The 15439-nt window shown below is 43.5% G+C and overlaps 1 protein-coding gene across 1 annotated transcript in view; it reads right to left on the reverse strand.

Moving 5' to 3' along the window:
* CHAF1A (chromatin assembly factor 1 subunit A) overlaps positions 1–15439 on the reverse strand; it is a gene marked incomplete at its 3' end in the record, with an annotated part of 210162 nt that overhangs the window by 98524 nt on the left and 96199 nt on the right. Inside the window, exon 8 of the mRNA XM_088444069.1 lies at positions 12796–13016. Within this exon, the coding sequence (XP_088300195.1) occupies positions 12796–13016 (221 nt within the window). The remainder of the gene's footprint in view (positions 1–12795; positions 13017–15439) is intronic.

Raw genomic sequence — 15439 nt, forward strand, 5'->3', positions numbered from 1 at the left:
GCTAAACTTTTTTTAGCCGATCACATCTTTTCGCTCCAATGGGTCTATTTACTGTACTAAGCAGTGTTAGGAGACAGAGTGAAAAGTAATAAGAAAGTGAAAAGGTGCCAACCAATCTGCTCCCAACTGTCATCTCACAGGCTGTGTTTGAAAAATTACAGTTGGGCTGTACAGTACTTTACCTTACAGTATCTCTTTTCACTGTCTCCTAACAGTGTGTGTGTGTGTTATACAGTATATAAATATAGGAGATTACAGCGCCAACTGTTAAAGCCCTAACCAATATTGTGAGGTTGTATAGAGGCAAGTGATAATAAATAATACAGGTGTCTAAAAACACTCCCCAATGATATACTGTACAGTACTGTAGGTGTCAGCTCATCAGTAATAAAATGACAATGGTGATTTGTCAGTAATAAAATGTGTGAATATCTGAACTGATACAGTACAGTACTGTAAAGTAGAGCACCAAATGTGCTATTTTTATAACAAATCAAAACTTATTGTGTACAGTACCATTAGAACCATTAGTGTAAAAGTTAAATGTGCAAAGTGGTGCAATAATGCAATGATACAGTACTGTAGGTATAATATGTGCATACAATTACATACAGTACGTATAGTAAATACAATTTAAGGTGCGGAATATGACAGTACTGTGTACAGTATATCAGCCTAAAAAATCCATAATATATGAATATAAAAAAAATATTTCATTCAGAATATACAGCACAGTAGAGTAGACCTGGCCCTCACACATACTGTACTGTGTAGGGCAGTGCATAAAAGACATTAAAAATGATACAGGTATATTTAATATTCCGCACCTTACATTGTATTTACTGTACGTACTGCGCCAGAAATCCCATCGCAACCCTCCTACTGGGCATGCGCCCGCCAGAGATGCCATTTCTAATCCATCGGAGATGGCTGACAACCACCAGAGCGCCAACCGTGTAATGCAGAGAGCTCTCTCTCATACAGATCCCACTACTACTTACTGGACATGAGAAATCACTATAGTGTGCAAGGTTGGAACAGCATCGACATTGTCGCAAGTTTGCGATGTAACGCTATTTTGCGCTTCAAACGCAGTTTGTAATACAGAGAGCCCTCTCAGAGACAGAGGCCACTCTGTTACTGCTCAAAAGATGTCGCTATAGTGGGAAAAGCTGACACCGCATCCACATTTTCGCAAGTTTGCGGTGTAGCGCTATTTTGCGCTTTAAACGAACAGTTTGTAGATACAGAAATCACTATTGTGTCCAAGTCTAGGACAGCGTAGAGTGGTGCAAACTTCATGTTTTAAACGCACAGTCAGTTTGTAATTTAGAGGCTTCCCTCCCAAACAGAGCGCACTACTGTAGCAGTTTCTGAAGTCATGAAATGACTATTGTGTACAAGTCTTGGACAGCGCAGAGTGGCGCAAGGGTGAAAATTCAACAGCATACCGTACAGTACTGTAGTAATACAGACAACTGCGCATGTGCAGTGATGATCTTCCATACGCCATGGCATAGCGCTACATGGCGTATGGCTTGGCGCCACAGATCCCATTGTAACCCCTCCACTGGGCATGCGCAAGAAATCCCATTGCAACCCCTCGGAGCCGACAGCCACCACAACGCAGACATTGACGAAAGTTTTGCACTATTTAAACGCACAGTTTGTAACGTCTTACTTTTAAGCAGCCTTTTAAACAACACTACAGTATTACAGTACAACACTACTACAGAAGTTTTACTATAGTGTCCAGAGCAGACAGTGCCAAAAAATAAAAAAATATTCTTTTCCAGGGATCGAACCCGGGACCATAATTCTTCTCAAGTGATCACCTAACCACTAGCCCACACGCCAGCTACAGTGAACCACAGAGCGGCCTCATCCTTGTGCACTCCTCCAGCTGCTGTTTTTAATTATATAAAAAAAAATTGTCATACTGTAATTCATCCCATCTCAGTGAAAGCTGTGCATGCATCTCATTAATCTACAGTATCGGTTATACCGTGATAACTCGGGCAACTTCTCTACTGTTCAGTTATGTACAATACTGTATGTGCACTGATTTGCATCCTGTTATAAGATCTTACTGTATATATATTGTGACATTAAAAATATTGGTTGTGCGAACATGCAAATGCTGTGAATGTGATATCCATCCAATTTAAGTTTAACAGTATGGCATTCAGTACAAGGCATTCAGTACAAATTACAACAGTGGAGCACTCGCCACTCAGCGGTTAAGCGCTGTATTACATGCCGTAGCGTATCCTTCGTTGAATGCCACGGTACGCCACAAGTCCATGGCGCGACTCAGAGGCCTGCACGCCATGCCATGAGCAACAAAAAAGCTGGGTACAACTCTTAATGGAACCTATTGGAGTCCATCATGCAGAAAGTTTCTCCTAAGATTGGGCATCAAGTCGGCGGCTTCCGAACTTGCACCTTCTTGACTAGGAGAACTGACATCAGAGCTTGGATACCCTGGAATCGTCTGAGGAAAGATCCACATTTGAGTCCATCAAAGGATTCTCTTCTGGCTGAGAGGAAGCCTCCGATTTGGAACCCTTCCAAGACAGAAGGATGCCCAGGATTCTACGTTTTTGCGAGTGGATGCAGAATTCTAGAGATTTTCTAAGGAGGAGAAAAAGTGAACCAAAACCCAGACCAAAAGAGAAAGTCCCTGGGACCAAGGAGCCAGAATAGCCAAGCTGTGTTGTCTACTGGCAGCGGGATGCTGCGACAATTCAGACATCGCTCTAGCCAGGTTTTCCATCCAGGGTGGCGTATACAACAGGAAGAGATACACTGGCAAGTGCCGCTTCACACGAGGCTCAGATGGCTCCCCAGTTGTATTTTACATTTTGCGCAAGCAAACACCTTTTTTACAGCATCGCTCTTGTTGCCCCACAGAATTACCCTTCCCAGGCATAAGGGCAGGGATGGGACAGTACAGCAACAAAAGTAAATGTAAAAGATTTCAGACACACTAAGTACAGGCAATGACAGTATATGCAGTCCAAAATACCACTGTAATGCAGTTACAACAAACATGAATGCAGTAACAAGAAAATTAATGCAGACACTGGCAGTAATGTAAAGACTGGCAAGATATGGGGCAAACCTTCAGTCAAACGGAACCCTAAACACTGACCACAAACATGTGCGAGGTACAGCAAGAAAAAAAAAAAGCAAACACAAAAATGCACAGCCCCGCCAGAGGAGTACAACACAGGCCCGGTCCAGAGCGTGGAGGCATCTATGGGACTGCTGATGTAAGAATCCCCTCACAGGAGAGTCTGTGCGGCAGGAAGTCTTTGCGGACTGTCTGCATGTAGAAGCGAAATGAAAACCAAGTGCTTTTGACGGCAGCCAATAGCGAGGATTGTTTCAGAACAGCAATGGGAAGGCCCCACCTCCAATGGTACGGTCAGTAATGACTGACTCCTGAGACTGAATGCACCAGCCATAGAATGGGGCAACTGCTGTTAACTGCATGCCGATCCATCCTTCCTGTGACGACCGTGGCGTGTGCCACCGGAGGCTCCCACAGAGTAGCCAGACTAATGAGCATGCAGTCTGCTCGCCAGAACCACAAAAAAAACAAAACAAAAAACGGTTTCATTGGGAACTTGTGTTGTGTTGCCACAGTTTTGGAACTAGGGAATGCTAAAACTGTGGTAGTCTCCCAGTGGAGTAGGAAAAAGAGTATTATGGTACTCACCATTAAATCAGTTTCTCTTAAACCAAAAGCACTACCCATGTAGTGTTTACTCCTTGAACAGTGTGCTCTACACCCCATGGTATACAGTGTCCCCCAGATAGGATGACAGAAAAATAGTTTTATGTTGTATCCTCTACATACACCATCGGGATTTAATAGCAAGTACAGAAAAATCCCATTTTCTATTTTTTGCAAACCAGTGGGACATTGCTATCATGGGATGTTCAAAAACCGCCGCCAGGGTAGGGATCGCGCCAATAACCTGAACACAGTATTAATTAGTATCTTTGGATGCAAGAAATTTGAGTTATGGTAGACTTACTTTGATAACTTTCTTCGAGGTCCATAGGGTCCACAGGGATACCATGGGGGTAATGTGGTTGGAGAGATCCAGGTACCAAAACAGTTAAGGCTTTCAGCTCCCAGAATGCACTAGGCCCTCTTCCATATATACCCCAACCCTTAGCCACAGGCATTCAGTTGCGTAACCAAGCCTTAAGGCAGTAGAAAGAAAGGAGAAGGAAGAATAATCGTATACCAGAAACACTCAGGCAAGATGAGGGAATCAGTGACCGAAATAAAAAAATAACCCAATGAAGCCAGTTGAGTCAGAGTGGGTGCCCTGGTGTCCCTATGGACCTCGAAGAAAAAAATCATTAAGGTAAGTCTACCATAACTAATTTTCTTCTTCATGGTCCATAGAGATCCACAGGGATACCATGGGGATGTCCTAAAGCAGTTCTCCTAGGGGGGGATGCTCCTGGAGGGATGCTCCTGGAGAAAGGAGAATCGCCCAAAGGAAGCATCCTGAGAGGCAAAAGTATCAAAGGCATAAAACCTTAGAAAAGTGTGGATAGAAGACCACGTGGCTGCCATGCACAATAGTTCAGCAGAGGCACCACGACTAAATGCCCACGATGATCCTACAGACTGAGTAGAATGTGCTGTCACCGTGCTTGGGACAGAGAGATCAGCCAGTGTGTACACCAGAGAGTTAGTCATACGTAACTATCGAGCCAGGGTCTGCTCGTTAGCTGGCCATCCTCATTTGTGAAAACCATAATATACAAAAAGAGCATCTGAGTTTGTACGCTCCACAAAAATACGGAGAACATTCAGTGAGCCTTCACCTACAGAAAGGTCTGGAGCCTGAAAAGCTGGAACTACAATTTCTTCTTTCACATGAAAACGGGACACTACCTTAGGAGGTTTAGCCTCCCTTGTTCTGATGAAAAAGCAAAAATGGGGAGCGATGAGAACGCTGCCAGAGACTCTACGTGCTGAATAGATAGCAAGGAGATAAAGGGTCTTTGCTGTCAACCATTTCAAGTCTACAAAGTCCAGAGGTTCAAATGGGAAAACCTGTAGCCCCTTAAGAACCAAAAGACCGATCCCACGGTGTAACCGGTGGCACAAGGGGGACAACTTGCAGAACTCCCTGAAAAAAAAAAATTCTATCATCTGGCAAAGAAGCAATCTTTCTTTGGCAACCAGACAGAGTGCAGAAACCTGTACTTTCAATGTAGCCAGGTGGAGACCAATGTCTTATCCAGCCTGGAGAAAAGCCAGAACCCGGGAAACCCTAAACACTTTAGGGTCATACTTCCTATGGGAACATCACTGACCAAAGGAATTCCAAACTCTAAATGATGCGAGCAGAGGCAGGCTTTCGTGCCCTAAGCCTGATTAACAGAGCTGGAAAAAACCTTGGCTCTTAAGATGGAAGATTCAAGAGCCACGTCGTCAAAGCCAAACGAGGTAAGTCCGGATGTCGCCAGGGATCCTGCGTTAGCAGATCCTGCCACAGAGGTAGAGGATATGGACTGTCTATGAATAGATTCTGTATGTCGGTGAACCAATAACGCCTGGGCCAAGCTGGGGCCACCAGTATTACTGTTCCGCCTTCCTACTTGAATTTCCTGAGAACTCTTGAGAGGAGGGAAATCGGGGTAAAGATATGCCAGCTTTAAGCTCCATCTTACTGCCAGTGCGTCCACAAATGCTGATGGGTCTCTGGACCTGGATCCCTACCTGGGGACCTTGTGGTTGTGACATGACGCCATGAGATCTACTTCTGGTAGACCCCATTTGTTTACCAAGAGCTGAAACACTCTGGTGTGTATGTCCTCACAACTTAGGAAGTCCGATTCCCAGTTGAGAACGCCTAGTATGAATATTTCCGAACAGGACGTTCTGCCCAAATCAAAACAATTGTCACTTCCTTCATTGCTGCAAGACTTAGCGTGCCTCCTTGATTGAGATAGGCTATTGTAGTCGCGTTGTCGGACTGGATCTGGACCGGCCTGCTCTGGAGCAGGTCCTGTGCCATGATCAGTGCTCTGTATATTGCTCGCAGTTCCATAATGTTTATTGGCAGATGACTTTCCCAATTTGTCCATCTTCCCTGAAAGGTGTGATCACTTGTCACTGCCCCCCCCCATCCCCGATGGCTGGCGTCCGTGGTGAGAAGCACCCAATTTGGAATCCAAAATGGACGCCCTTTGTTCAGATGGGTTTTTTTCAGCCACCACAGGTGGGAGAGGCACACCTCTGGAGTGAGAAGTATCCTCTGGGACCTTATTAGATGATGCGGTCCGTTCCACCAGGAGAATCAATCTTTGCAGAGGCCTGGAATGGAACGGAACAGAGCATACCCCATCATGTCGAAGGTGGGTACCATTGATCCCAGGACCTGCATTGCTGACAGAATGAATACCCTTCACTTGCATAACAGCTTGCATATCCGCAATGATAGGGCTGTAATCTTATACTCTGGCAGAAACACCCTTTGAATCCAGAAGGGTTCCCAGATGTACCATCTTGTGTGTTGGAAGAAGAGATTAATTTTTCCAATTGTTGATCCAGCCGTGCCTTTGTACTGTAGACAGGCTATTGTCAATTGAAGATGGTGTTGCAAAACTACTGGAGTCTGTGCCAATTTCAGAATCTCGTCCAGATATAGAAGTATTTTGATACCCTGACACCTTAGGTAAGCAGTCATGGCTGCCATAATTTTGGTACAGACCCGAGGGGCTGTCAAAAGACCAAAAGGCAGTCCCTAAAATTGGTTATGTTGCTGCAGAACAGCAAACCGTAGAAATCTTTGGTGGGATGACGTAATGGAAAAATGTGGATATGCAATCTGAATGTCCAGGGAAACCATAAAAACCCCAGGCTCCATTGCCAAAATAATTGACTGGAGAGCGTTTCCATATGAAACTTGGGAATATGGATAAACCAGTTAAGGGTTTTGAGGTTGAGGAAGGGGCGAAAAGCCCCATTTGGTTTCTGAGCCAAACATTAGAATATTAACCCCTTCCCTGTTTTGACACAGGGACCGGGATTATTACCCTTGCCTGCAGTAAAGATTGAATAGTCTCCTGAAGGCCATCTGATGGGGGATCTGTGCAAAAAAAACTTCTAGGGAGGATGCCTCCTGAACGTGAGGGCATACCCCTGAGAGACCACTTCTCAGACCAAGGCATTTGTTTGATGCCAATAATCCACAAATTGAAGAAGTCGGCCTCCCACCCTTGGGATCCCCCAGGAGAAGCTCCGACCTCCTAGTTTGTCACCTTGTTGTCTTGCGAAAACTAGCCGACTTGGGGAGAGAGTATTCCTTTGCTCTTTCCTGAGGTCGAAAAGGGCGAAAGACAGACTGCTTAGGTTTTACTGTAGGAGTCAATGGCAACCCTGCTGATTTGGAGGCTGCCAGAGTAGAAATCTTGTCTAATGCTGCTTCAAAAAGAATCCTCCCCTGGAAAGGTTAAGTTTCCGGAGCTTTCTTTGATCCTGTATCAGCCTTCCAGGATCCTAACCAAAAGGCTGCGTGCTACAACTGAAGCTGCTGAAGCTTTGGAAGCTAAATTTCCAGCATCTACTGCAGCTCTTCTCAAATAGGAAACTGCTTCCCGTATATGGGAGATAAACATCATCTGTTCTCTGGTAGAGAATCTTCCAATGCCCCTGTCCATTCTTCAACAGCTCTAGCTACCCAAGCTCCCACCATAGCTGGACGGATAACTGCTCCAAAAGCTGAAAATATGGTATTAAGGCATGCTTCAACCTTTCTGTCTGTAGCGTCCTTCAGAGAGGATGCAGATGAAATGGTCAATCTAGCATTTTTAACCAATTGCAATACATGAACATCCACACTAGGAGGAACCTTCTACTTAGTACATGCAGAAGCTGGGAAAGGATACAACGATGTTTATCTTTTATTCACATAAAACAGTTTATCCGGGATACCCCATGCCTCCACGGTAAGCTCAGTGAGCTGTTCAGATATAGAAAACTCAGTTTTGACCCCTTTTCGGTGATTAAACAATGGTGCCTTCTCTTTTAGGGGCAGGTTCATCATCTTGAATAACTAGGATTGATTTAACAGCCTTCACAAAAGAAGGAATAGCCTCCACTGTGGGTGGAAGGTCCTCTCTTGAGCTAGACTCAGAAGAACCCTGTGCATCTTCCGATTCTTCGGATGATGTCTCTGAATCCATAAACTGAGCAGATAGCCTGCGTTTAGGGGCCTAATGCTGCATACACACACGATTTTTTGAACGATCGTTAAACGAGAATAGTTTGAAAAAATCAATCACTTTCAAACGATGAACGATAATCGTTCATGCGCATTCACGTTTGTAGTTTGTCATTTGTAGTTCAGTCAGACTTGTCAACTCAACTATTTTCATTAAGGTAATATGCAAAAATCGTTTGTAGTTCAAAAAAATCGTTCATTACAGTTTAATAAATCTGACAGAAAATCTTTCATAAAATCGTTAGTAACAAAATCGTTGTGTGTGTATGTAGCTTTAGTAATAACCTTCTTGTTTTCAACATTTGACAATCCCATACTCTGGCCGTAAACATTCCCCCATGGAGGATGCATAGGATAAACATAGCATGCTGTGGACACCCCATACGAGAAGGCATTGTGGGAGCAGCAATACGATCCACAAACTACTTCATTACCTGAGACAAAGATGATACCCAAGCTGGCTCTTGTATATTAGACTGATGTGGCTCTTTATAGTAGGCAATACACAAACCATCCTTAATGTCCTGTGAAGACAAACTTGTCATACAGGATTTACATGAAATCAGCACAGGAGCCTCTGTGTCCTGTTTACCTTTATCTCTTGACATATTTCAAAGTAAAGGAAAAAATACAAATGCAATATGACAGCCTTCAAAAATTAATTTAAATGTTAAGTACACAGAGGAAAAAAAACCCACCCCCAGAGGGAAGGAGAAAAAACAGTGATATCTATAATTGATAGTCAGAAATAAAGGACAATATCAATACAGCAGTTAGCAGGCACATACAATGCATATGTAAATAATCGCAACATACTCTAAATAAACTACTCAAACACGAGGCATGGTAGGATATAGAGCACTGATTACCTTAACCATGGGAGAGGTATACATGTAGATTGACCCAAACCCGCCTGAGACAAACAGTAGTGCACCGATAGCGGGCTGCGAGTGTCTCATATACATACACGTGGAGGGCAGGTGGAGCAACCCAGACGCGCAAAAACTTATTGAAGGACTGCGTCTGGGTTGGGGGAGGAGCTGCCGGGGAAGCACCTACCTCCCCTAAGCTGCACCAACCAGCCGGGTATGCTGGCTTCATGGCAGCAGATATGCATCTGCTGACTATCCCCGGCGTCAGACGATAAGGCCCCGGTGGTCTAGTGAGGATGCGTACAATCCTGGGCCGAGTGCAACGGCTTCCGATGCGCCTCTCACCAGAAGCAAGTACTGCCGCGCGCAATTCCCTGTAAGCGAAGAATCGCCTTAGCCGCCATCTCCATGCGTCCAGTTGCAGTCCAGGTCCCAGTGCATGAGCAGTCCCCTGTTACAAAAAAGGTGAGTCTTGATCCTGCCACACCAAAAGAACAACTGAAGGCCTGGGTATATATGGAGGAAGACCCAGTGCATCCTGGGAGCTGAAAGCTTAAACTGACAGGGGCCTGGATCTCTCCAACCACATTTACCCCCATGGTATCCCTGTGGATCCCCATGGACCCTGGAGAAGAAATCGGATGGTAAAAAACGGGCAAACGTATGGACAGAGGACTATACCACATGGCTCAGAAAGCACTCATCGCCTCGCCAGAATGCGGCGATACTCGCACCGGAGCATGCTTACAGTCAGAATAAGCCAGGAGAATGAGAGCGTATCCACAACACAACAATCTACATCCCTGCCGAAAAACGCGTTTATAGGCTCTCTCAAGAGCCAAAACGACAAGGGTCAGATCCCATGGAGCCACTGGGGGCGCGTAGGTAGGCTGGACACAGAACGCCCTGCAAAAACATCCAAACCTCTGGAAGAAAAGCCAAAAAACTTTGGAAATTAAGGGAGAATGTAGAAACCTGTAACTTCAGAGAACTCAGCCGGAGTCCTGATTTCCACAACCTGTGGTAATTCTGAGCTGAAACAGGTTTCCTGGCCCACAAATTAGTCTGCACCACACAGGACGAAAACTCCTTCGCTCTCAAGAGACTGACTTCAATAGTGTTATGGGTGAACAAAATGGCTGCCAAGGAGTCATACTTGTATTTGTTTTTTTATGTATGTGTTAGCATTTAGAAGCGTACAAACCAAGAAATTAATTGTACCAGCGAGAGAAAGTTTTCCTTTGGCCCACATTCCCACCATAGCTATATAATCCAACACTGTGTGCTTTTTTGTTTGCCATAGCAAATATACAGTTGTAACATTCGATGCGCTAAATGTTGCCATTCACACATTCTCATGTACAGAGAATAAACCTTTTACATATCGTTATGCATTGTAGGTCATAGAGAAATCTAGAATCCAATGGTAAATTCCATCACTAATAATAATATATTCGGCAATACTGACTCCTATTGATATTAAAGCAGAATATCAACATATGGACCATTCAAAGGGAGATATTATCTTTGCCACGCCCATTACACAGGGTATTAACTAGCTTTACAAGTGTAACAACTGGGACTCGTGGGAAGAGCGCAAACGGACTGTGTGTGTGTTCCATTTGAATCTCTAACCTGTTGCCAGGAATAGGTCTCTAGAGTCATTGTTGGTGACCTGTGGGGAGAGCGTGCGTGCACAGTGGGTGCCTTCCTCTCGATATGAGACCAGAGATTTCAGACAGGAGACACAGAGTGTGATTTGCCATATCCAGAGAAGAGCATAGAAGCTTTACAGCAGCTAAGTGTGTTTGGGCAATGTTTATATTGTATATTCACATTAATATCCATACTAATACATTGTTTGTTTGAACTATATATATATATATATATATATATAATATATATCTATCTATATCTATATCTAAGTTTGGTGGATTACTTGTATTCATAAATTCTTGTACTTATTCATATATATATATATACATATTGTTAGTTAAGTTGATTTATACTCTTTCAGTTATATTTCATAATATTCAGTGTTACTTATATTCATATAATCAGTTGTTTATCATTTACTTACACTTTTTGATCTTTTCATAATTATTATTAATTGGAACAATTTTTTGGAGTCGTTTCATTAACCCTTTTTGTATCCAAAGAACTTACATTCCACCAGTTACAAATAGCCATGACATTAAAGCCAGCTGAAGTTGGTAAAAAAAAAGGGACCCTGTTGTAACAGATCTGGACACAAGTAAAGATGCCAAACTGACCCAACCTACATGATTTGAATGTCAGCAAAGCAGAACCGCCTGGGCCTATGCAGAGCCACCAAGATGACCGGCATGGCCTGTTACCAGATCAGCTTCATCACTTGAAAATTTCCAGACCAGAAGAGAACAGATCAGGTATTCTGGAAAACACGGTGAAGGCTTGTGTTGAAAATCAACCCCAGGAACATCATGAGTTGACAGGCGCCAGATGCAACAACTTCAAATTTAGGATCCAGCCATGTTCTTGTAAAACTTCAACCATGCGGTCAAGATGACGCTGTAGTAAGGAAGTTGAGGCCACCTTGATAAGTAGATCGTACAAGTAGGGTTAATATTATTCTACCCTCCTTCCGCAACAAAGAAGCCATCAACGCCACGAATTTTAGAAAAAACTTGTAGTGCTGTGGCTAAACCAAAGGGAAGCACCCTGAACTGTAAAGAGAGTCTCTTAGTACGGCAAACCTGAGGAGCGACTGATGCCCCTCCCAGATCGAGACATATTTGTTCTTTAGGTCTATAGAGGCTAAAATCAAATTTACTGTCATGTAGCAGATCACCAACTGCAAGTACTCCATCCGATATCGATCCACCCACAACCTGTAGTTGAATGCTCTAAAGTTGAGAATGGACGAAATGACCAGTCAGGCTTTGGGGCCAAAAAAAGTTCGAGTAAATACCCTTTTGTTGAGCCGCCAGCATAATCACCCACTCACTATTCAGCAGAGAATAGGACAAGAGATTCATTTAAAAGATAATTTCACTACAAAATGATCACATCACCCCAACATGTCATGCTCACAGTAGTAGAAAGGTGGAGATCTCTACATGGGAATCCACGGTTACTATATTACAACAGACACCCTGCTCCCAGAGTGAAGCTAATTTTAAGCTGAGGCAGCACATATGTTGGGACACATCGACAGTCCATTAAGGCGAGACCTAGACTTATTCTGACTACATCAAATAATGTGATAACAGATCCAATATTGGACTACCTGTAAACAATGCCTAGTAAGTTGATGAAACTTAGTAGGTAACATGATCCAGAGAAGTACTGTGAACAATGATTCAATGGGAGGTATTGATGGAAGTAACTTGACCGCTTAGATGTATTGCCAAATTAGGCTGTTCTGAAACCATTGCTCTGCACTCAAGCCTTTTGTGTCTGGACACAATTATATATTAATTTCAAAATGTCTGCATTGCACTAGGTTTTATCCACTGGCCCTATACACATGAAATTAACTCCCAGTGCACTCTACAAAAGAACATGGAGGATCTTATTATTGGTGGAAAGGAACAAACTGATAAAAAGCAAAATAAAAGGACTCCTTAAATATAGGTTTTGGATTAACGTCTTGATAAATGCTTTTCACACTTGTCACATACCTAGTCAAATGTGGCACTTGAGGCATCACTGTTCGTCCCATCCTGCGCGGTTTCTGGACTTTTATCTCCGAAATATAAGACACTTCAGAGTTTTGCTCCTCCAGAAGCTTGTCTAGCTGCTCAGAAAGTTCCTGTTCAAAGTCAACCCGACACAAAGGAGCCACCGCCATATTCCGCTTTATTTCAAAAGGTGCAAATTTTCCGCATGATTGGGCAAATGTCTAAATGGAAGTAAGTGAACAAAAAAAGTAGGTATATAGGAATACCAATTGTAATTGACAATTCAAAGGAAGAAAAGGCAGACAAGGTAAGAGTACCAAACTAAGTTAGTTAAGATTTCTAAAAAAAAAAACTCAGCAAACATACCAGTAAAAAGGAAATGCTTAACTTCTAAATGTACATCTTCAGCACTCATCATGTTGCTAGATGTTATTTAATGTAAAAAACAAACAATGTCTGTATTCCATAGACCCAAAGTTGTAATTTAATGTTAAGTGCTCCTGTACATACCATTAGAAGACAGACATTGAATACAACACAATATTAAAAAGGTCCCCAACCAAGATTTTTATACATTACAAAATAAGAAAAGCAAAATGTCAGATTAACAAAGTAAACGTCAGATTAAATTCACTAAAGCAGAAGTTCCCAAACACGGTCCTCAAGGCACCCCAACATTTCAGGTTTTAGAGATATCCACGGTTGAACACAGGTGGTTAAATCAAATTAACTGAGGCACTGATTGTCACCTGTGGTCAAGCATGGATATCCTTAAAACCTGGACTGTTAGGGTGCCTTGATGACTAAGTTTGGGAACGGCTGCAATAAAGTCTTTGCAATGCTGAAGTGACTGTTTTCCTTAAATTGTAAGAAAAATGAGAAAAGAAACTGCCTATTATAGTTCATAAAAGGATGCAAGACTAACATGTTGTATACCGATTTGTGATGGAATAAACAATTTAAAAAATTAGAGTTATGGTAGACTTACCTAGATATCTAATTTTCTTCTTCCATCCATGGGGATGTCCTAAAGCAGTTCCCCTAGGGTGGGGGACACTCCTGAGCAGAAAGGAGAACTCATCGCCCAAAGGAAGCATCCTGAGAGGCAAAAGTATCAAAGGCTGGCTGTCGTACACAACAGTTCAGCAAAGGCACCACGACCAAATGCCCACGATGGCCCTACACACAGAGTAGAATGTGCTGTCTCTGTGCTTGGGACAGGGAGACCAGCCTGTGTGTACACCAGAGAGATAGTCATGCGTAGCTATCTCGCCAAAGTCTGCTTGTTAGCTGGCCATCCTCGTTTGTGAAAATCATACTACAAACAGAGCATCTGATTTTCTCAGAGTTTGTACGCTCCACATAGATACGGAAAGCACGAACTACATCTAGGGAGGCTTCACCTACAGACAGATCTGAAGCCTGAAAAGCTGGAACTACAATTTATTAATTCACATGAAAACAGAACACTACCTTAGTAGGGTAAGCCTCCCTTGTGCGAAGAACAGCTTTATCCTGGTGAAAAATCAAATATGGGGAGAGACACTGCGTGTAGAAGAGAGAGCGAGGAGAAAAAAAAAAAAGTGTCTTCGCTGTCAACATACAGAGTCCCGTGGTTCAAACAAGGGAACTTGTAGCCCCTTAAGAACCAAAGACAAATCCCACAGTGCTACCGGTAGATCAAAACTCAGAACTCGCAGAACTCCCTGACAAAAAAAAAAACTATTATCTGGTAATGAGGCAATCTTCCTCTGGAACCATACTGACCGTGCAGAAACCTGCACTTTCAAAGTTGCCAGGCGGAGACCACGGTCTAAACCCGCCTGGAGAAAAGCCAGTACATCAGAAATCCTGAACACCTTTGGATCATACTTTGGGGGCACACCACTGACCAAAAGAATGCCAAACCCTGTAATAGATGTGGGCAGAGGCAGGCTTTCGTGCGTTAAGCATCGCCTGAATTACAGAACTGGAAAAAGCTTTTGCTCTTAAGATAGAAGATTCAAGAGCCATGCAGTCAAAGCCAAACTAGTTAAGTCCGGATGCCGGCAGGGACCCTTCATTAGCAGATCTTGCCATAGAGGAAGAGGATACGGACTGTCTATGAATAGATTCTAAATGTTGGTGAACCAGTGCGTCCGGGACAAGCCGGAGCCACCAGTATTACTGTTCCACCTTCCTGTTTGAATTTCCTGAGAACTCTTGGGAGGAGGGAAATCTGAGGAAAGAGATTAGCCAGCCTGAAGTCCCATCTTACTGCCAGTGCGTCCACAAAGGCTGCTGATGGTTCTCTGGACCAGGACTCTTATCTGGGGACTTTGTGGTTGTGACGTGATGCCATGAGATCTACTTCTGGTAGACCCCATTTGTTTACCAGAAACTGAAACACTACCGAATGGAGTGACCACCCCCCGGCGTGTATGTCCTGGCGACTTAGGAAGTCTGTTTCCAAATTGAGTACTCCCGGTAAAAATATTGCAGAGACGGCCGGAAGATGATGCTCTGCCCGAATCAGAATCCTTGTCACTTCCTTCATGGCTGCATAACTTCTCATGCCTCCCTAAGGATTGAGGTAGGCCACAGTAGTTGCATTGTCGGACTGGATCTGAAGCGGCCTGCCCTGTAGCAAGTTCTGTGCCCTGAC

The sequence above is a fragment of the Taudactylus pleione genome, unplaced genomic scaffold (assembly GCF_031769625.1).
Source record: "Taudactylus pleione unplaced genomic scaffold, aTauple2 ptg000347l, whole genome shotgun sequence".
Lineage (NCBI taxonomy): Eukaryota > Metazoa > Chordata > Amphibia > Anura > Myobatrachidae > Taudactylus > Taudactylus pleione.